General features: G+C 29.3%; 4 protein-coding genes across 7 annotated transcripts; 2 read left to right on the top strand and 2 right to left on the bottom strand.

The window, feature by feature from the left end:
• Window positions 1-226: 226 nt before the first annotated feature.
• Window positions 227-4,352, top strand: Nep3 (M13 family metallopeptidase neprilysin 3). Of its 2 annotated transcripts, none has more exons than XM_027344194.2 (11): window positions 227-1,406; window positions 1,517-1,723; window positions 1,792-1,913; window positions 1,985-2,556; window positions 2,625-3,024; window positions 3,130-3,219; window positions 3,290-3,362; window positions 3,440-3,462; window positions 3,525-3,618; window positions 3,677-3,870; window positions 3,933-4,352. In XM_027344194.2, the coding sequence occupies exons 1-11, from the start codon at window positions 887-889 to the stop codon at window positions 4,203-4,205; spliced, it is 2,568 nt and encodes an 855-aa protein (XP_027199995.2). In that variant the 5' UTR covers window positions 227-886; the 3' UTR covers window positions 4,206-4,352. The 2 variants fall into 2 exon arrangements, with proteins under 2 accessions (XP_027199995.2, XP_027199994.2); XM_027344193.2 differs by having other exon boundaries at window positions 228-1,406; window positions 1,789-1,913.
• Window positions 4,353-4,675: 323 nt separating this feature from the next.
• On the bottom strand, window positions 4,676-18,299 carry LOC113794107 (uncharacterized). 3 transcript variants are annotated; one of them, XM_027344196.2, is made up of 8 exons: window positions 18,168-18,299; window positions 17,396-18,083; window positions 12,633-13,003; window positions 11,131-11,432; window positions 10,772-11,059; window positions 9,896-10,706; window positions 6,859-7,973; window positions 4,676-6,799 (listed from the first exon to the last, which is right to left on the bottom strand). In XM_027344196.2, exons 2-8 carry the CDS (start codon window positions 17,839-17,841, stop codon window positions 4,994-4,996), a joined length of 5,139 nt encoding a protein of 1,712 aa, XP_027199997.2. In that variant the 5' UTR covers window positions 17,842-18,083; window positions 18,168-18,299; the 3' UTR covers window positions 4,676-4,993. The 3 variants fall into 3 exon arrangements, with proteins under 3 accessions (XP_027199997.2, XP_075676942.1, XP_075676943.1); XM_075820827.1 differs by lacking the exons at window positions 17,396-18,083; window positions 18,168-18,299 and adding an exon at window positions 16,627-16,667; XM_075820828.1 differs by lacking the exons at window positions 12,633-13,003; window positions 17,396-18,083; window positions 18,168-18,299 and adding an exon at window positions 11,509-11,650.
• Window positions 18,300-19,112: 813 nt separating this feature from the next.
• LOC113794110 (ubiquitin-ribosomal protein eS31 fusion protein-like) lies at window positions 19,113-20,045 on the top strand. Its single transcript, XM_027344199.2, has 2 exons — window positions 19,113-19,271; window positions 19,367-20,045. The coding sequence occupies exon 2, from the start codon at window positions 19,451-19,453 to the stop codon at window positions 19,919-19,921; it is 471 nt and encodes a 156-aa protein (XP_027200000.2). The 5' UTR covers window positions 19,113-19,271; window positions 19,367-19,450; the 3' UTR covers window positions 19,922-20,045.
• On the bottom strand, window positions 20,028-21,107 carry LOC113794108 (tRNA (guanine-N(7)-)-methyltransferase). The gene is made up of 2 exons (XM_027344197.2): window positions 20,657-21,107; window positions 20,028-20,585 (listed from the first exon to the last, which is right to left on the bottom strand). The coding sequence occupies exons 1-2, from the start codon at window positions 21,036-21,038 to the stop codon at window positions 20,113-20,115; spliced, it is 855 nt and encodes a 284-aa protein (XP_027199998.2). The 5' UTR covers window positions 21,039-21,107; the 3' UTR covers window positions 20,028-20,112.
• Window positions 21,108-22,678: the final 1,571 nt, after the last annotated feature.

Here is a 22,678-nt window from a genome sequence, read left to right on the forward strand (position 1 = left end):
ACCAAAAATCAAACCAAACTGAATCCCGAAAAGTTTCTCTTGCCATTCTTTGATTTATATAGAACCGAATGATTTGGCGATTCGAAATACAACAAGAAAAACATTGCACGCATACACACGCACCACACACTTGATACAGATGCTATATATATCTTTTTGATTCATAATTCTACCACCACCACCATCATCAATCATTTGATCATTGCCTTCTATATAATTGAATAATTTTTCTTGGAATAACACCAAACACACCATACACCAAACAGAAAAAAATATTGATGCGAAATTTATCTTGCGATGATGATTGTGATGAAAAAAAGAAAAACAAACAAACCAAACCAAGCCAAATCATATAGATCATCAAAGTAAATGGCTGAATCCCGGGCAGGCAAAAAATGAAATGTTCAATCAATCAATCAATCAATTAATTGAACAAAATGTGTGTGTTCGACTGACCATTCGAATCACCATCATCATCATTAACTGATTTTGATCAACGAACAAAAAAATGTCTGCCATTCAAAATCTAGTTACATTTTTTTCATTGTTGTTGTTGTCGTCGAGGCGTTAATATTTTTCTCGTTTTTCACTTTTACATTTGCTGAAATATTGCATCAATTTGATGACCAAATGATCAAACAACAAAACAAAAATTTAACCCTAATTTAATAATACTCGTTAATTACTTTTATTGATATTTGATACTAGTCATTTTTGCCAAACAAAAATAAAACCGAACGAAAACCAAAATAACATTCCAAAATCAATCAAGATTGGAAATCGTAACAAACTTGGATGCAAAATCTGCCACCATCAAAGTGTTAATGATAATGGATCAATGTAATAATCGATAATAAAATTAATAAATCAAAAACAACAAACTATAATGGCAACATTACAATTAAAACCAGTAACCGGTTATCATCGTGAAGAATTATTAGATGATGATCAATCATCATCAATAAATTTAATGTTTACAAATAATAATCTAACCAGTATTGGTAATCCACATTTTTCAAGTAATATTCAATTGATTAATGATGATTCTACTAACGCCACTAACGCCAATGTAACATCGAGAAATAATAATGATCCATTCATAAGATCACAGAATCTATTATCATCATCATCATCATCGAATGATAATATTCGATCATCGATGGTACAAAACAACAACAACAATCAAAATCCAAATACAAATACAAATGAAAATTATTCAATATCATTCATAACAACATCAAATGTATTTGGTAATAAAAGAAATTTTTTCTGGTCACGTTGGACACAATTTGAAAAAATATCATTTTTAGCTATTATATTATTAACATTAATAATATTTGTACTATCAATGATATTATTATTACAACCGTATCCAATATTGCAGGTTCATTTAACCAATGAAAATTGTAAGAGAAATTTTTCCGAAAAGTTCTTTCCAGAAATTTTTCCGGAAACTTTCCCGAATTTTTTAACTGAATTCCGTTTTTTTTTCTTGTTTCTTTGTTTGTTATGACAGCTTTATTATGCCTTAAACCTAAATGCATTTCAATATCAAGTTCAATTATTGATTCATTGGATGAATCAATAAATCCATGTGATGATTTTTATCATTATGCATGTGGTGGTTGGATTCGAAAAAATCCATTACCCGATAGTCATGCATCATGGGGAACGTTTGGTAAATTAACACAAGATAATCAACTTATATTGAAAAATGTTTTCGGTAAGTTTTTTTCGTTTGTTGGTGATTTTTTGTTTGAGAAAAAATGTTCTTTTTTTTCCCCATAGAAGATAAAAAACGTAAATTTAGTGATGCTGAACGTAAAGCAAAAATCTATTATGATTCATGTATGGATCGTAATAAAATTATTGAAAAATTAAAAGCCAAACCGATGCAAGAATTTATTGATCTGGTAATGTTTATTTGATGATCGATCGATTGATTGATTGACTTATTGATTTTTTCATTTTTTCCTGATTTTAGATTGGTGGTTGGAATATAAGCGGTGGTTTTGATGTACAAGCATGGAGTTTACAAAGTAAACTAACATTAATGCATAATCGTTATAATCGTGGTGGTCTTTTTGAATGGTCAGTTAGTGCTGATGAAAAAGATTCAACAAAAAATGTTTTAAATTTACAACAAGGAAGTTTTATAATGCCAAGAGATTATTATCTAAATAAAACTGATAATGATGAAATAATTGTTGCATATTTGGATTTTATGACTAAAGTTGGTGTATTGCTTGGTGGTGGTGATGAATCTTCGACTCGGGTGCAAATGAAAAAAGTATTAGAATTTGAACGAAAAATTTCGAAAATCCTAATACCACCGGAAGATTTACGTGATGATCAAAAAACTTATCATAAAATGAAATTATCGGAATTGAATAAATTAGCACCATTCATTGATTGGATTGGATATTTTCGTGAAGCATTCGCTCCGATTAAACGTGAAATCAATGAAAATGAATCCATTGTTGTTTATTCACCGGAATTTTTTTCAAATTTATCCAAATTAATTGAACAACATTTAAGTGATAATGATAATAAAACGTATGTATTTGTCCTATGTGTAATTAAATTTTAAAAATTTAACCCTTTAAATGTTTTTTCAAATATAGAATATTAGTGAATACAATAGTATGGTCAGTAGTACAACCAATGGTTACATATCTATCGAAACCATTTCGTGATGCAGCCAAAACATTTACGCAGGTATTAATCGGTTCGGAAGGTAGTTCAAGTCAATGGCGTTATTGTATTAGTGATACAAGTTCGGTACTTGGTTTTGCTGTCGGATCAATATTTGTTCATTCGGCATTTCGTGGTGAATCAAAAAATGAAAGTAAAATTATGATCAAACAAATTAAAGATGCATTCAAAGAACATTTAGATAATTTAACATGGATGGATCGGCAAACATTAGAGCTGGCAATGGAAAAAGCTGATGCCATAACCGATATGATTGGTTTTCCGGATTTTATTCTGAATGAAAAAAAATTAAATAAACGTTATAAGGATGTAAGTGTTAATTTTTATTTAAAAAAAAGAAATTATAATTACAAGGAAACTAACAAAAATTACAAAATTTTTACTTTTCCAAACCTCCAATCAATTTTAACCCAGTTAATAGTAAAAGATGATCAATATTTTAAAAATAGTATTAATGCAAATATTTTTCTTCTGAATGAATATATTAAAAAAATTGATAAACCGGTAATGTATCCCTTGTTGATTTTTGATTCTTGATTTTTGATTATTGATTTTTGATGTTTGATTTTCATAGACAAACAAAAGTGAATGGGATATGGCACCACCGGTTGTTAATGCCTATTATGCTCCAACTAAAAATCAGATTGGTAAATTATATTCATATTTGATTTGATTTGGATTCAATAATTTCTGTTTGTTCATTTTGTTCATTTTTTTCATAAAGCTTTTCCAGCCGGTATTCTTCAGGTAAAAATTGGCAAAAATTTGTTTGATTTTAATTTTTCTAATTGAATTTTTTTTTGTTTTAGCCACCATTTTATGATGTAAATCGACCAAAAGCGCTCAATTTCGGTGCAATGGGTGTTGTTATGGGACATGAACTGACACATGCATTCGATGATCGTAAGTTGATTTTTTTTAATTTTTATTGATAAATTGATAAAAAAAATAAATTCTGTAGAAGGAAGAGAATATGATAAAAAAGGTAATCTACATGAATGGTGGCAACATGGTACAATATTAAAATTTAAAGAAAGAATGAAATGTTTTCAAGAACAATATTCAAAATATCAAATTGGTACCGATCATGTTAATGGTAAACAAACATTAGGTGAAAATGTAGCCGATAATGGTGGTCTTACATCGGCTTTTCATGTAAGTTCGTGGATGCTTGCATCAAACATTCAATAATCGATTTCTGTTTGCACTGCAAATAGGCATTTACAAAATGGTCAAAAGAAAGTGGTGAAAATATTCTATTACCTGGATTGAATTTTACACAAAATCAATTATTTTTTATTGGTTTTGCACAGGTATGGTGTTCAGTGAATACACCTGAAGCATTAAAAATTCAAATCCGAAATGATCCACATACACCATCACAATATCGTGTTATTGGTACATTATCAAATTCACCACAATTTTCTGATGCATTCAATTGTCCAAAAGGATCATCAATGAATCCTGAACAAAAATGTAATATTTGGTGAAATTAAACAAACCAAAATTCACCAAGTTCATTTTTGTTGTTGTTGCCAAAAAAATTCTTTTTTCCTCCCAATTTAATGATGCAAACGAAAAATCCTTTCGCTCCTTTGGTCACAGAATTCAAATTATAAACGAAAATCCTTTTTTTTAAATTAATAAAATGTGTAATTTTTATTTATTTATTCAGATTTCAAATCAAATTATCAAATATTAATTAATTAATAAAAATGAATGCATCAAAAATTCTTCTTTTTCTGTTTTCTGTTTTGTTTTGTTGAAAAAAGGCTTATCATTTGAAGGGAGATTTGCTGTCATTTTTTTATAAAAATCATTTGAGAAATCAATCAATCAATGTAAATTCAATTTATCATCATTATGTTAATGGTATGGTATGGTATTTTTTAAAAAGTGGATTCTTGGTTTTTGAATATAAAAAAAATAGAAAGTGCGTTCAAAGTATAAATATCTCGTCTGGTTGTTTGATGTTTTTTTTTTTTGTTTGTTAACCATCTGGTATCATTGTAGTACAATTTGTTTGTTATTAAATCTATTAATGCATTTTGAAGTGGTGTATTTAATCAATTATCAAATCAGTTGTCATAGATCGAGGATTTGTGGTTTTAGTGGATTTCGTTATTGTTTTATTTTTTTCGAGTTCAAAATCATTATTATTTTATCAATCAATCAATTATTTTAAAAGGATAATGATGACTAGACGAAATCGAATTGAAATTCAATCATTACCGGGGTTATGTGATGTATGTTTGTTTAGCAAAATCAATCAATCAAATCAATTTGATCCATTAAATTGTTCAGATGCGGAAGCTGCAGCAGTAGCAGCAGCTACTGCTGCTGCTTCTAATGCAGCATTTGCATTCATTTCATTCAAAGCAGCATCTTCCAATTCTTGTTTCAATGAATTTTCCGGACTTATTAGACTGGTACGTTTATGTGAATAATTTGATGTTGTCATCAATGTTGTTGGTGGCTGTTGTTGAGGGGTTGGTGGCGGCGGAGGTCGTTTTTTTGGTACTGCCATATTTTTTCCACTATCACCATTACTAACACCATTTGTAGTTGTTGATTTTGTTGATGCTGTTGTTGTTGATGATGTTCGTGGAATTTTCGGTACAGTTTTTTTCACATCATTTTGAGTATTATTTGTTTTTTTCAATGTTGATGAAACGGCCGAAGATTTTGTAATCGGTGTTGTTTTTTTCGTTATGTTTGTAGCTTTTGAAGCTAAAGGTTTATTGATGGCATTGGTTGTAGTCGTAGTGGTGGTGATTTTGGTTGCTGGACGAATTGATCCAACTTTGGATCCAGTCGTTGAAGTTGTCATTGGTTTTTTTGCCGCAACATTAGTCGATGATGTGATCGCTGTTCTTGGTTTTAACGCTGTTTTCGTTGCTGCTGTTGTTGTTGTTGGACGAGTTGTTTTTGGTACAGAAGATGCAGCAGTCGTCGATGTTGTTGATGCAGGTTTAGTTGATGTTGATTTCAATGCTGTTGTTGTTGTTGCTGTACGGGTAGTCAAAGCTGTACGCATCGGTTTAGCCGATAAAGCCGTTGCTGTTGATGATTTGGTTGTTGATGCTGTTGGACGATTTGTTGCGGTTGTTGAACGATTTGTAGTTGTTGTCAATCTTGATGATGATATAGTACTTGTCAATGGTTTTTTATCACCAATTTTAGCGATTGTTGTTGGTTTATTACTTGCTGTTGTTGTTGATGATGATTTAGCGGTAGCCGTTGTCAAACGATTTGTAGTTTTAGGTGCTAAACTGGTTTTGGTACCAGAATTGCTTAATTTTGTTGTAACACCAGTTTTTTTCGTATTTGATAATGTTGTTTTTGTTGCTGTTGTTGTTGATGGTTTTGTTGCCGGTAATTTCGTAGATGAAGCAGTTTTGATTGTTGCTTTTGATGGAACAGTACTTTTGACAGCAACAGCAGAAGCGGCAGCCACAGCAGCAGCCACAGCGGTAATAGCCGGTTGTATTTCAGATAGAACTTTTTCTGAGATTTCTTCTTCCTTTTTATCAACTGTTGTTGTTGTTGGTTCAACCAAAGGAATCTGTATTTCATTGGCCGATTGTGGTGGTAACGATACAAGATTATCATCTAAATTTGTTTCTTCAAATTTTGGTACAGATCTTTCAACATGATTAATTTGATCTTGATCATCCAAAACAACTTTAGAATCCTCCAAATTATTATCATTGATTATTTCATTATTTAGATTAGACATTTCATTGTTGATAAGAATATCACCATTCTTTTGATGATCATTTGTAGCAATATTCATAATTTCTGAATTATTTTGTAATGTTAATGCAGACATTTCATCAACAAAATTATCAATATCGGTAGTAGTAACCGGTGCTTGTTGTTGACCAGCCGATAGATCAATATCAATCATTTTTTCATCCAACATTGAATCATTTTGAATTTCAAATGATTTTGAACATTCTCCTTCTTCGACTGCTGATGCTGTTGTTGTTCCAATGTCACAAATAATTTCCGGTTGTTTAAAATCCACCGGTTCTTGCGGTTCTTTTAATTCATTCGATTCAAAATGATCATTAGTGGATGGCTATTTTTGAACAAAAACATTGTTAAAAAAATTTCTAATTTTTCAAAATACACATTTACCTGATCTACATCATTTTCTAACAAAACTGGTGGTTCATTTTGAATCAAACATGAACCATCCGTTTCTGGTTCCGGTTGTTGTTGCTGTTCTTGTTGATCATATAATAAACCAGATTCAAATTGTGAATTCATCAATAACATTGGTGATATCATTGTACCGGGTATATTTTCGGTAATTGTTGTTGTTGCTGTAGGAAAATTTGTTGATTCATCCGTTGAACGATTCGGTTGTACAAACATAAAATCATCGGCTAATTCATTATCATCATTATCATATGAAGAATCAAGAGCAGCATCAACAATTTTCGAATCTGATTGATTAATCATCATCATCATATCCATCATTGGATCATTTGAAATGGATAAAATTTCTGTTTGATCATTATTTGATTGTTCCATATTCATAATATTGCCACCATCACCATCACCATCGCCATCATTATCATTATTATCATCGAATGGTGAAGCAGACATAATTGTTATATTTGCATTACTATTTTCAAATGGATTAATACTTGTACGATTTGTCGACGATGTTGACGTTTTTTGATCAGCCAACAAATCAAATGGATTATTATTCATATTATTAGTATCATTGAACGATGATTGATTGAAAAAATTGTCCATTTGATCCATTTGTTGTTGCTGTTGTTGTTGATTATCATCAAATTCATTCATAAATGATTTCTGTTTTGATTGTTCAATCAATACTTTTGAATTTTCTTCCTGTTGTTGTTGTTGTGGTTGTTGCTCATCATGATCATCATTATGATGATTGAAATGTTGATCAAAATTCTCACCATTATTATCATCATCATTAATAATTGATGATAATATTTTACCACCACCTACACCACCACTATTATTATTATCATCATTATTATAATCCGATAATAATGTCGTCTTTTCCATTATCGTTGCCGCCGATGATGATGATAATTCTTCTTTTAACTGTTGTTGTTGTTCCTGTTCTTTTTTATCGTCAACGTTTTGATCTTCTTGTTGTTCATCAACCATCAAACAATTATTATCATCAATATCGATTGATTTTGTTTGATTATTATTATCGTTTAAGATGATTGTTTCGGTCGGTGTTGTTGTTGTTCGCACGAAATCTATAAATCATTATCATCATAGAAAAAGACAAAAGAGAAAAATCACATTATTAGCATGACAAAAACCTTTAGAGAGAGAGAGAGAAAAAAAAACTTGATTTTGATTCAAGGAAGTAACGCTTTTTTCGTTCAAATCAAAATTGACATAATCATCATCATTTGATTCGATTCGGTTATTAGAAAAAAACAACAAAAACAAAAATCAAACCAACCGAAATCCTAATTTTCTTTTTGAAAAATCGGATGAATGAATTTTTGGCTGATGGATGTTTGTTTGTTTGCATATAAAGCGCATTTGAAAAGAAGAAGTGAAATTGTTTGATTAAAACAAAACAACAACTAAAAATAAACTTTCAAATTAAAATTTTTTTTGAAATAAACTTGAATAAACAACAATGTGCCGGTGTGCGCCACCGCGCAACATCAATTTTTTTTTCTTTCAACAAAAATCTATAGATCAAATCTGTTGGTTGGCTGTTTGGTTGATTGTCGGCGTCATGTATATGAGATAAAAACACCAAAATAAAGGAAAGAAAGAAAACGTCATACGACGATTTGAATCCGGCAAAAAAAAATGAATGTTTTTGTTTTCTAAATGTTCAAAACACCATACCAACATACACAGCCTCTCCCCATGCTATACTTACAACTCCAGGAAAGAAAAAACTGTTGATTCTTCTGGCAACCAAAGATTCTATACCACCATCATCATCATCACACACACACATTACATTATATAACCTTCCTTATGGCTCCTAGACTTGTCTATATATATGATATACAGGGTGATTCTCATAGAAACAAAACTAAACAACTATCTCTCTCTCTCTCTCTCTTCCTTACAGACACACTCAAATTCATTCATCCATCAATTTTCTCTCAGCATTCATTCATTCATTGAGGGTTCCACCTATTTTTTTCCAATCTAGATGGATTATTTTTCTTTTCAAGCAAGCAAACAAACAAACAAAAAAATTAATGGCTTTCCAGAAAAAAATGATGATGATGACAGCAAAAGAGAGAGAGAGAGAGAGAGAGAGAGAGAGAGAGAGAGAGAGAGAGAGAGAGAGAGAGAGAGAGAGAGAGAGAGAGAGAGAGAGAGAGAGAGAGAGAGAGAGAGAGAGAGAGAGAGAGAGAGAGAGAAACATGGAGAATAAACCAGAAAACCAGAAACCTGAATCCACACACACCATAATCATTACCCAAACCATCATCATCATCTACAAATCACACACACTCGCAGACACGGACAAACTAGAATTCAACAAGCTTTTTTTCTTGCAAAACAAAAAAAACTTGATTCGAATTGAAAATTACTTATTATTATTGTTATATTATGGTTATTATTATTATGGATTCTCGCATCAAACATTTTTTCAGTTCAAAAAAATGAACCGATTTTTTTTCTCGTTCAAGTTTGGTTTTAAAATTATTACCATTATCATTATTTCAAAAAGGGGGAGGAGAAAAACAACACAACACAACCACAATAAGCCAATCTTGATGATGATTATGATGTAATATCATCTTCATACTGCAAACCTTTTTTTTCAAAAGAAACCTGCCATTATTATTATTATGATGATTTTGTGTGAAAAAAAAAAGAAGAAACAAAATTGTAATTAGATTTTTCCTTTGTTTGTTTCTGGTTGTTGTTGTTTTTAATTTATTAAGAATTGACATTTCTTGTTTTCTGTTGTCAGAAATTCAAAATTTTAAAATTAAAATCAAGTTCGGTAACAGAGTGCTGTCTCTCTCTCTCTCTCTTTTCTGGCTAAGTTTCTCTCACTGATTTACTATCAAAGTGTAGGTGGATTTGATGATCTTTTGGCAAAATTGTCATCATCATCAAATTCACCTACGCAAACCTTGTGTATCATAAATTATTATTGTTTTGAAGGGAGAAAGAAAAACCAACTTACCAAATTCATCTTGACAATGTTCAAGATTATTATCATCGATATCAACATCATCATTATTTTCAATTGGCTGTTCTTCTTTTGATTCGGGTAATTCCATAGAAGATTCAATAATATCATTAGTATTATTATTCGATTGTGATTGATAATTTTGATCATCCAAATCGATTGTTGTTGTTGGTGAAGATAAATTCTCATTCGATGTTAATTTATAATTAATACCGATTGGTAATTCAGCAAAATCCGTATAAGGAAAATGACCACCATTTGTTGTTGGAAGTGCAGCAGCAGCAGCATTGGTATCATTTATAATCATTGATTCTTCTTGATTGCTTTCAATTTGATTTGTTGGATATAAACCAGTTGCAATTAATTGTTCAAATGGTTTAAAAAATATAACAATACTTGTAATATTATCACTAGAACCTTCTTGTATAGCTTGTTCAGCAAGATAAGCTGAAACACCTTGTTGTACTAATTCTGGATCATTATTTTCATTTTTACAAAGATATTCAAATACATTTGATGTAATATCTTGTCCATTTAAATGATCAAATAAACCATCACAACCAAGTACTAAAAAATCTAATGATGAATCAATTTGAAATGTTGAAAAACTTGGATCAGCAATTATTAATGATTTATGTTCAGGATCACCAATAGCTCTTGTTACTGATAGTATACCATTTACACGCCATGTATCCATATAGATAACTAAACCACCTTGATCTTGTATACGAATCCTTTCACTTTCCATATCAGGTTTATGTGGTAACATTATTTCTTCATGACAACCATTACGTACTAATACAGCCTATTTGAAACAGAAAAAAATTAACAAAATTCAAAAAAAAACATGTTAATTAAATTAAATTTTACCTGTGAATCACCAGCCCATGCAAGATAAACATTTTTATTATCTTCAATTAATGCACAAATTGCTGTTGTACCACTTGGTTTTAATTTATCAATACCATCTTCACGTAAACGTTTTGTATATAATTCATCAGTTTTATGGAATGCTTGTCGAAATGCATCTTCCATTTGTCCATTACGAAATGCTTCACTTTCAACCAGATAATGATGTAAATGTGCTGTTGAATAACTAGCTGCATCAATACCAGCATGACCATCAAATATTGCATAATAGCTATATGTTTTTGGTAACTAAAACGGGAAAAAAAATTTGTCATTAATTTCAAAATCAAAACAACGAACAACAGCAAAACTTGACTTACATCCAAACCTAATGCTTTATTTAAATTCTGTATAATAATATGTCGATCTTCCATAGATTGTCGTCGATTTTTAATAGCCGAAACAGATGTTTTAAATGTTGATAATGATGATGATTTTGAATTATCATCATCACTATTACTGCTGTTTGTTGTCGAATTTTCCAATGATTTACAATGATTATCATTATTATCCAAATAATCATTGACCATTGAAATAGCATGATCAGGATTATTACCAAATTGTTGTAGACAATCATCAACAAGTTCACGTGATTGTTTGGCCAAATCATGTGAACAAAGTGCTGAAAAAACGAAAAAAGAATTAGATTTTTTTTGTTGGAAAAAAATTTTCAAAGCAAAACAAAACAAGAAAAATACTTTTATCATTACGAATACGACGATGAAAATTTGGTATGAAAAAAAATATTCGTAAAAACATTGATTTCAATAGCCGTATGAATGAAAACATTTTTGTTTTTTGTTTAAAAAAAAAACTTTAAAAAAATTCAATTTTTCCCACAAACAAACAAACAACACAGCACAAATTGACCAAAGAAACAAAAAGACTTTTTGCATGTATAACACACACACACACACAGACAAAGATGATGCTAATATATCACATAGGGTTTGAATGTTTTTTACAAATTTTTTCGATTTGCCAAAGTTAGTTCCTCTATTTCCCCCCTACATTGTCGAATTACCAATCAATCACAAATCAATCACAATAAACAAACAAACAGTACAAACTACTGAAAAATTACTGAATATTTTTTTCGAGAAAAAAAATGGGGACCTGGCCAGGTTATTATTATTATCAAATGTACCTGAGAGCGAGATAGAGAGATCAAGAAAGACAAGAAAAAAAAAAAGTGAAGGGAAAAATATATGTGTGGGGAGAAAAAAAAGGTGAATAATTTTTTCATTTTCATTTTTTTCTTTTGTCAACAACAAAAAAATGAAAAAATCATTGTAATCAATACCTGTATTCATTTCATTTCACTTGTCAATACAATCCAATTAATCAATCAAAATTGATAATCTATATTCGCTTTTCGTTCTGTTCTGGTCGCTTTCGGTTGTTGCTGTTGTTGACATAATTTTTGATCAAAAAAAATGGAAAAAAAAAAACAAAATGGAAAACAAAACTAGCTCGGTCATAGATGATTTGACACACATATGACAATTATCGCCAATGTTTTCTCTGTCTATATTTCGCCGCTTTTTTTCCAAAAAAAAAAAAATTGATAAAGTGAACCAGATAGCGAAAAACAAAAAAGCAAAATCTTAACTAAACAAACAATCAATCAATCATTTAAATTAACAAAAATTGGCTTTTCAACCCTTTTCAAACTAAAGAGACTCTGGTTATCAGTGAAATATGATATATTATGAATAATGGGCATATTTTCATTTCATTTTTTTGGGCCACCCACACACATAATTAATTAACCAATTAATTAAAAGCTAATAAATCAACAAAAAAAAATTGTAATACTAACCACTTGGTAATGAAGATCGTTCCATCATCATTGTGCCATCAATCGTTGTCGGTGATTCATTATCAGCCATAATGGTTGTTGCGGAACTGATATTCAATGGTGATGATAATGATGATAATGCTGGTGATTTATCCATTTGTATATCATCAAAACTTGATGTTGTTGTATCCATATTTGATTGATGATCCAAATGATTATTATGTTGATGCTTAGTATCGATAGTATCGATATTATTATTATTATTATTGATATTATTCATCATATTTAATGAATTATTATGATTATTCAAATTGAATTCATTTAAAATATCTTGACTCATTTTTGTGGCTATTTGAATGGCAACAATTGTGGCTAATTCAATTGGACAATTTCTGTTTTGTTTTTTTTGAATTGAAAAAAATTAAATTAAAAATGGGAAAAATTAGAAATTTTTTTGGAATTTTTTGGAACAAAAAAAAGATTGAAATTTAGTTTTTTGGCAGTCAATTTGTTTGCTTGATTAATCAAACAAAAAATTTATGGAGAAAAAAAGTTTCCAGAAAAGAAATTTGCCAGAAAATTTCTAAATGGAAAAAAATATGTCACCTAAACAAATAATGTTTGAATTTTTTTTTGAAATTATCAACCTCAAAATAATGAAATGTTTCACACACAAACAAACAAACAGTTTGTTTTTAATCATAGGTTTTCAAAAGGTCTGAAAACAAAACAAAAAAAACGAAAAATTCAGCCAGAAAATTTCCATTAATATTTTTTTTTGTTTACGGGAAAATTTTTCCCCTTCATTAATCAACCAAACCAAAAACACAAACTAAACATATAGTCCAAACTAAAGACACCTGAATATTATTATTGTTGTTTTTTGCTCAAAAATGGTGATTTTGTTTGTTTGATGGATTTCAGTGTAATGGTCATCACCATCATCATCACATCATATAAATCACCAGGTATTTCATCAAGTAAAAAGGTAGCGTAGGTGTGTGTGTATGCTTTTGGCTATCTTCCAAATAAAAAGACTATTTTTTTTGGGCGGAGGTAGACTGAGTAAGCAACAAGCCACCAACATATCAAAAATGATAATTATCCATCATCATCAACAACTGGGCAAGTAAAAAATTCAAAAAAAATTCACATATATCGTACATAGGTAAAAAACCAGATGGTTTGCCAAAAAATCTGTAATACACCTTTAGGTAAAATAATGATTAATGTCATCTCTCTCTCTCTCTCTCTCTCTCTCTCTCTCTCTCTCTCTGTGTTGTTGTTGTTCTTGTTATTGTTTTTTTCCATCATAAAACTACAATTTAAATGATGAATGAATTGAATTGACAAAACCCGATCTCAACAACAACAACAACAATTGTCATCATTATCATTAACGAAACAGAGAAAAAAAAATCTGTTCAAAAAACAAAACAACAGAATGCTAATGAACCTTTTTTTTTTTTTTTTGTTTTGTTTTGTTTGGGAAATCAGATACACACACACAGGTAAAGGTAAGGAAAGATGATTGTATTTCATCATTAAAATGAGCAAAGAGATTTAATTATCATTAAAGAAGAAAAAAAGTAGGAAAAAATCTTTAAAAACAATAAAAAAAAAGAAAAAATCTCTAACAACAGCAACAAGAATTTCAAGATGAAAAAAGACAAGAATCACGAATCATTCATTTTATCTTTGTTTTTTTTCAAAAAAGTGTGTGAAAAAGTCTTTTATTTGAGAAATCTAAAGAGAGAGATTTGATCTAGATTTTTGTTTTCTTACGAAAAAGTTCAAGATTTCACCAAAAAAAAAAAGGTTGACATTAAACAATCCAGTAGCAGTTAGCTATAGTCAGATTATGTTCAAAAAGAAAAAAGATTTAATTATCGTTTGTTTCTGGAAAATTGAAAAAACGTTGACAATTGAAAAATGAAAACACGGAAATCGCTGTTGTTTTGGTTGTTAATGAAATCCAAAATTTTTCTGAAAATCTTAAAATCATGAAACATTTTTTTCATCATCCTTAGTGTTTTAGTTAATCTCATTCTGTGTTTATAGAGTCTATTTTAACATCACCATCATCATCATTGTAAATCTAATTAATTCAGTTTTCAAAATATTTCATCATTCGAGAAAGAGAAATTAGACAAATTTCATTTGTAAAAAATCAAAAATCAATAATCAAGGTGATGATGATAATGATAGGGTTTAACTATTTCAGTTTACGTTCTGATTCATTTTGTTTCAATCAATAATTTTCATTTTCTTTTCAATTTTTCATTACTAAAATCAAAAGTAACAAAAATGGCTACGTCCTTCAACAATGGACAACATTATTAATTCAAAGGTAGAAATAGCCAATAGTTTTTTCGCAAAAAAAAACGAAAAATTTCAAATTTCATTTGAAAAAAACACGTACTTTTTGTAGATTATCATCATAATGATGAAATCTGATATATTACTTATTGAGATTGACATTGATGATAAAATCAATAATCTTTTCATTTTTCATTTCACCGAACGAACAAAACAACAAGAAAAAAGACAATAAACGAATGAAACACACACACACACACACATATTCTATTGTATATCATCATTAACAGTATTTTTCTTCATTGTGAAACAATTTTATCGTTTTTTTCTTTCAAACGATAATGATTTCCTCATCCTTATCATTATCATCAATTTTTTTAAAAAGGTCAAAAAAAAATGATCTTTTCGTACTTGAATCATCCATCAACAAAGATATTGAATCAAAGATTTTTTTTAAAAAATGACCATCATCATTATTATCATAATGACATCATTATCATCAATTGGCAAATGATTGGGTGGAAATAGTCAACAACGAAAGAAAACTCCTTGATCTATTTCCACTATTGATAGATAGTGAGTGATGATATTTTGGATCAACTATTTCGATCCAAATATCCTTTTTTTTTTGCCGAAAATTCATCCCTTTGAAATAGGCATTCAAATCACGATATGTTTCAATTATTTCATGCACGAAATACGATTATATAACAACAACAAAACAATATAGTAATTTTCTCTCTCACACTATGTATGGCAACTAGTGTCATGATATGTCATGTAATCATCATCATTATTGGGAAAAAATAGAAAAGAAAAAACTTCGTCATAGTCGATGGATGCCAACATGATCATGGTTCGGTTACCGAAAAAAAAAACAGAGACACCGAGACACACACACACACTGACATAAGAGTTATGGATGGCAGAGAATGTTTAATTTTAGCAACCCAAAAATTACACATAAAGACATGTTTTGATTTCTGAAAAACAAAAAAACTTTGAAATTTTGAATAATTTTCTTCAAATTTAAATAAAATAAAGATTATTACAATAATGGATAATTTATGAACAAGAGAAACTATGTCTGTGTCTGTCTGTTTGTCTGGGTCAAAAAACTTTTCGATGAAATCTTGAGTGATGTAATGTTGCATCATAGAGCTAGAATATTCTTGGGTTACCAGACACACATACACTATATAGACACTAGAATATAAAGATTGGAAACAGCCGAATATATTTCAAGAATATTCTGTTTGTTTGTTTGTTTGTTTGTTTAGCTGGCCAAACAAAACATATTGCAGGAAAAAAACACTCAAATGATATTCTTCAATGCGACAAAATTAACCAGAAGAAAAAAAACCGGTATAACCGAAAAAGTCACACCCTGTATAATTTTTTCATCAAAAAAAAACTAAAAAAATCAAGTCAAAAGATCATTGAATCAATCGATTTTGATCTTTCGATGAAAGAAAAATTGGGACAAATCAATCAAAAAAGATTTTTTTTTTTTTTGGGGGAGAAAATTGGTGACACAAAGAGAGAAAAGATTTCAACAACAAAAGATCAAAAAAATCGAAATGACACAGACTAACACACGCACACAATCCTTTGATGACATTTCATTCAAGCAAAGAATTTTTTGATTGATAAAAAACAAAGAATTTTTGATAGAAAAAAAACATTCTGGGCTTACTTATTCGATACAGAATTTGATATCATAGAGAATCTGATGAAAAGAATTTGAAAAAACACAAACTAAAAAAAATCAGAATTTTATGATGAGATACCGGTGCAATGCGGATAAAATAATGATGACGAAGACGACGAAGACAGACACTAAACTAAAACGAATTAAAGTATAGCTTTTTGGAAATATCTTTTGTGGAAACAAAAAAAAATTGATTCAAACATGCGTCGTGTTTTCTTCGATTCAATTCGTCATCATCGTCAATGCAGATATTATTCTCTCTGTATATGTTTGATAGAAACTGAATGAAAAATTATTTGAAAAAAAAGAAGAAAAGAAAATTGCTACTTGAACAGCCAACAACCAACAATGAAAATAAGCTATTGGCCAATTTGGCCAACAACAACAACGAAGAAGTCTCTTCCAATAATGTTTTCTGTTGTTGTTGATGTTATTATTCTCTATTATCCAACTCTTTCGTTCTTCCTTCTCTCTCTCTCTCTCTCTCTTGTTCATCACAATCATCAAAAAAAAGGTTGTTTTGCCTCAATGATAATGATGATGATGATAATAATGTTGATGAAATTTTGGGGTTGTGGCTTTTCTATATGTTGAAATGGATGACTAATTCAATGATTGTTATTGTTCATCCTATTTGTCTATCATTGTAATGGGAAAATTTTCCAGAAAGAATTCATTTTGGGGGAAAGAACAAAGTGGAAATTGATTTTCAAAGAATTGAGGAATTGATAGAAACAAAACAAAACAAACTTACTTTAACCATAAAAAATGATAAATCCAATCAAATATTTCACCATAAACATTGTTGAATTTTATACGATAATTTGATAACTGGATACCATCGAATGATGAATTTTTATTTTTATTTTTTTTCTTTCGTAATACAACTGTTGATGTTTGTAAGGCATTTGCTGTTGTTGGATCGGCAATCATATTACTATTGTTATTGCCATAACCATAATCATAACCACCACCACCGCTAATCATTGATGAAAATGTCCGCAACGATGATGATGTCGATGTTTTCGTTAATGATTGATTCATTTTTTTAAATCTTAATTCACATTGATAATCATCCAAAAATTGTTTAATTTTTTCAATTAAAAATGGTGATAGATTTTTATTTTTGACCATCGTTTCCTTCGATGACGTAGTCATCGTCGTTGACGACTTTGATGATATTGTTGGTGGTGATGACATTATTGACAGCTTGTGTGGTTATTTATGAGGTGAGAAAATGATGATAGGCACTTTTATCCTGAATTGAAAAATGTAGCGAAAATCAAAAAAAAAATGTAGCAAATAGGATGTGTCAAATCGATAAAATCAACAGGTTGTCAATATGTTGAACACACAGGGTTGATTTCCAAAGAATAATTCCTTTCGTTTTTCCTGACTTGACGTTTTCATTTCATTGAAATATATTATAACGGGAAAATCTTCTATATTGGTAGAAAAAAACAAGAAGCGAAACAAAAATTATTTCATCATCAAATGCCAAACATTCATGGAAAACACCTTTATACCTTTATATAATGATGATTATCAAATCAAATTAAATTAAATGGTTTTGACCAATGAATAATATGCCAAAAAAAGAAGAAAATTTTCATTTTTTTTGACCATTAATCAATCGATCAAATGGTGATGAGCAATCAAATTTTTTTTTCAACAAAATATAAAAAGGCACTGTTGAGAAAATCAAAAAAATTTCAATAACAAAATAATTTCGTGAGCAAAAAAAGGACAAATGTTTTTCAATTTGTTTTGTGTTTGATATTTTCAATCATTATTTTCATATTTTGCTTAATAATAACAAAGTAAAGCAGGTGTTGATTGAATGAATTTCAATATTCAAAAAATTTTCTTTTTTTAAAAAACACACGTTTTCTTCAGCTATTGTTTTCAATCATATTTTGTTGTTGTTGTTCAGTGTTTCTTGCTTAAAATGATTTCGTCGATCAATCGATACGAAAATCAATGTTTTTTGAATTTTGATTTTGATTATTATCGTTGCTGCTATTGTTGATGTTTTTTGGTTTGACGTTCGAAAATTCGAATCATTTTGGTTGGATGCAAAACACACTGAGTCACACTCAACGTAATATTCATTCAAAACTTTTTCATATTTTTTCCGCATTTAAATTGCGATCCAATTTTGAAACCAAAAAGTTTTTTGTTGTTTTTGTTTTTGGTATCCTTGATCAAAACAAAACAAAACAAAATCTTTATTATCCAAAAAAAAAACAATAAATAAATTTTTGGATTCATTCATAGAGATAATTACATTTTTGACCATTGATTTGACTCAATTTTTTTCACTCTTTTTTAAAAATCCATTTCCATTTTTGATTTCATTTTTCAAAATTCTTGAATCATTTCAGAAATTAATGTTTTAAGATTCTGTAACGAAAAAATCTATTTAAATTCTGTGTTTTTTTTAATTCTAGAATTTTTTTTCAAATAAAAATTCATTTTTTACGTTCTTTATGACGGGTTTTGAAACTTTTTTATTTTGTTTTGTGTGTGTGTGTGTGTTGAACTCGCACTGGCCACACACAAACCTGAACACTGTCTTTTCCTTTTCCCCGTGCGTGTGCTGCGTGTGTTTGTTTCATTTGTGGCATGTGGTATGTATTTTTTCTTAAATTTTTCTGAAAATTTCCAATTTTTCAATCAATTTTACTGATTTCTAATTTCTAAATTACCGTTTTTGTTTCACCAGATTCATTTTTCACTGTTCTGAAAATTTGCTGAAAAAAAACCAGAAGAAAAATCCTAAAAAAACAGCGACAAAAACCAGACAAACATGCAATTATTTGTCAAAGGACTATCAGGCCTACTGGTAGTAAATGTAAATCCATCGGATACTGTTGGTAAACTTAAATCATTGATTGAATTCAGTGAAGGTGTTGAATATCATAAACAACGATTAATTTATGGTGGACAACCGTTGGAAGATTTAGAAACAATTGAATCGTATGGAATTGAAAATGAATCAACAATTCATATAACATTTGGTGGTTTGTTAGGTGGTGCTAAAAAACGTAAGAAGAAAAATTATACAACACCAAAAAAGAATAAACATAAGAAAAAGAAGGTTAAATTGGCCGTATTGAAATTCTATAAAGTTGATGATAACGGGAAAATTACTCGTCTTCGTCGTGAATGTGAAAATAAAGAATGTGGTGCTGGTGTTTTTATGGCCAATCATGTTGATCGTCATTATTGTGGTCGTTGTGGATTGACATTAGTCTATAATAAACCAGAAGATAAATAAATGATCGGGCGACGACCAGGAATGGATTCCTACACATTTTTTTTTGTTTACCATTCTTTTTTTGATTTAAAAAAAACAAAATTCTGGATTTGAAAAATAAAAAGAATTTTTCCAAAAAAAACAAGTGTTTCGGGTTTTATTTTATTTATTTAAAGCAAATATTTTTCAATTTGAATTTTCTAAATTTCTAATCATTTTTCTGTACAAGGATCCGCAATCCTCTTGAATTTAGCATGCCAAATTTGTCCACCATTACGTTTAACTTTTTTTCCTTCTTCGGTTAATGAAAATTTTTCAATTATAGGATCGTCATCTTTGATTTCAATGAATAATGGATGTTCCATGAAATGTTTAAACATCCAATCAAATAATTCTTTAACATCGGTTGCAAAATAAGCATAGCCATCAATACGTAAAAAATATGCATATTCGGATAATAATTGCTGGCTAATAATACGCCATTTATGTTTTTGTTTTTTAAAATGTGGATCAGGGAAAAGAAAAAATATTTTGGATAATTGTGATTTACGAAAAAAATTTGGTAAATATTTCATTGCATTACTACGTATACAATTGATATTATTAAATTGTCCAGGGTTTTGTATACGTAATGCACGTATACGTTCAACAACATAATCCGATACTTTTTGTCGTATTTCGATACCTTTTGATCAAAAATAAAGAGAAAATTATAAGTAAAAAAAGAATCTAAAAATCAACAACAAAAATAATTACCCAACATTAATGATCGAGGAAATAATGGTGATAATTCAATTAAAAGACCACCATAACCACAACCAATATCAAGAAATTCTACTTGTGGATTATTAAATTCGGAATTTTTTTCGACATTCGAATAAATTGGATAAAATGATGACCAATCAACATCATCCGGTATTATTGGATAATCATCAAAAAAATGATCAGCAATTGGATTTGAATGTGCACGTTGTCGATAATAACGTTTTTGTGGTAAACATATTGATAATAATTCTTTTTTTCTTGATGATGATGATAATTGTTCTGGCTTTTCCATTTCTACTTGTTCATCCATGGTTGTTTCGATCGAAAAATCATTCAGAAAAAAAATTATCATCGAATGGTTACCATCGATCATCGAATGGTCATCAAACAAACATTCGAAAGACACATGTATTCAATCGAATCGAAAAAACTCATGGCCACTGCCGACATCTAGTGGCCGTTGGGAAAAACTTGAAAATTTTTAAATTTTCAAGTTTTTTTTCCAAAATAAAAAATTCAATTCAATAAAATTTCAATTTAAAGTTTTTTCTTTTTCCGATTATTTTCATCGTAATTATGTGAACAAAATATAATTACCGGGAAAATTTTTGTTACCCGATTGAAATTCAATCATTTCAGAATTTAACAAAAAAAAAAAAAAGTTTTTCAACGAAAAAAAAACTGGAAAAAAACCTGAAAAGAAATCCGATAACGGACGACCAATCAATTACATCCTGCAACTAATAATCCCAGGATCCATTCAGTGAAATAAGAGTGAAATTGATTTTAACAACAACAAAAAACTGAAAAAAACGAAACCCAGAATTTTTGCTATTTTCAAAAAAAAAAAAAAATTCTTTATTCTCGGTTATTATCAATAGAATCATCTCGTTATGAAATTCTTTTCGATTCTTTTCTTCTTTTCTTCTGACAAAGAATGAAAAAACAGGGAATGAAAAAAATAAATGTTTTCTTAATTTCCGTTTGTTTGATGAAATTTTCGTTGTTGTTGTTGTTGTTGATCTTGTTGTTGTCGTCATCTTGTTGTTGTTGTCATTATGACAACAACAACAACAACAAAAAATCTGGCATATTTTGTTTGACATTTAATTATCATCATCATCATTTAAGTAAGTACAGAAGATGATGATTAAATCACAAAAAACGGATACAAAGACACAAGACAGACAAATCAATGTTTTTTGCTTTGTTCTGTTTTGTTTTGTTTTTCAATCAAAACGATAAAGAAGATTATTTCACAACAACCAACCAAAGAAGATCAAGGCAAAAAACAGAAAAAAAATGAAACACTAAATCAAATCGATCGATACTATCGATCGATATAATCGATATTTTATGGAACAGAAAGAAAACAGGAAGCATACTTTGTATATGAAAAGACTTTATTATATGAAACGAAGAAAGAAAATGTCTGGAATGGAGAATTTGGATTTTTCTCTCTCTCACTGTTGTTGTTTTGTCGGTTGTCTTAAAACTTGTCTGTTTTTTTCCGGTTAAATCTGGTTTTCCCCTAATGATATTAATTAGCAGTGTATAAACAACCGAAATCAAATCGATTTATAATCTCTCTCTCTCTCTCTCTCTCCCCTTTGATCGATAATTTACAATATAGATAATGATATTCATCACCTTCTTCTTGAAACAGAAGTTCTTTCCTTTGTTTTCAAGAATTATTAATTTTATAATTTAAAAAATAAAAATAAAAATTTTAATACACGAAAAGTAATTCATAAGAAAAAAGAAAAGACATTTACACTTGGGAATTTTTGGAAACAAAAATTGTAATTATTATATCAAACACACACCATACAAACACAATGACATAAATTAATGATATTCCTTGGAAAACAAAAAGCAGGTAATGTCTTTAGGTGTGTTCGAGAGACGGAGAGAGAGAGAGAGAGAGAGAGAGAGAGAGAATATTTTCTATTGATTCAAGGCTATAACCGTTGGCAACCGAATATTGGAGAGAAAAAAAAAATCATAAGGAAC

This window comes from Dermatophagoides pteronyssinus, unplaced genomic scaffold, assembly GCF_027571235.1.
Source record: "Dermatophagoides pteronyssinus isolate colony J.1.1.1.1 unplaced genomic scaffold, Derpt_VIB-CSIC_2022.12 sq0008, whole genome shotgun sequence".
NCBI lineage: Eukaryota > Metazoa > Arthropoda > Arachnida > Sarcoptiformes > Pyroglyphidae > Dermatophagoides > Dermatophagoides pteronyssinus.

Coding starts and splice junctions, on each gene's coding strand:
- Nep3 (XM_027344193.2), top strand. CDS start 887: ATGGCAACATTACAATTAAAACCAGTAACCGGTTATCATCGTGAAGAA. Junction 2,557..2,624: donor AGTGATAATGATAATAAAAC/GTATGTATTTGT, acceptor TTTCAAATATAG/AATATTAGTGAATACAATAG. Junction 3,463..3,524: donor TTCCAGCCGGTATTCTTCAG/GTAAAAATTGGC, acceptor TTTTTGTTTTAG/CCACCATTTTATGATGTAAA.
- LOC113794110 (XM_027344199.2), top strand. CDS start 19,451: ATGCAATTATTTGTCAAAGGACTATCAGGCCTACTGGTAGTAAATGTA.
- LOC113794107 (XM_027344196.2), bottom strand. CDS start 17,841: ATGTCATCACCACCAACAATATCATCAAAGTCGTCAACGACGATGACT. Junction 10,707..10,771: donor CATGGGCTGGTGATTCACAG/GTAAAATTTAAT, acceptor TGTTTCAAATAG/GCTGTATTAGTACGTAATGG. Junction 7,974..9,895: donor ACATTGTCAAGATGAATTTG/GTAAGTTGGTTT, acceptor AATGATTTATAG/ATTTCGTGCGAACAACAACA.
- LOC113794108 (XM_027344197.2), bottom strand. CDS start 21,038: ATGATCGATGGTAACCATTCGATGATAATTTTTTTTCTGAATGATTTT. Junction 20,586..20,656: donor TCCTCGATCATTAATGTTGG/GTAATTATTTTT, acceptor TTTGATCAAAAG/GTATCGAAATACGACAAAAA.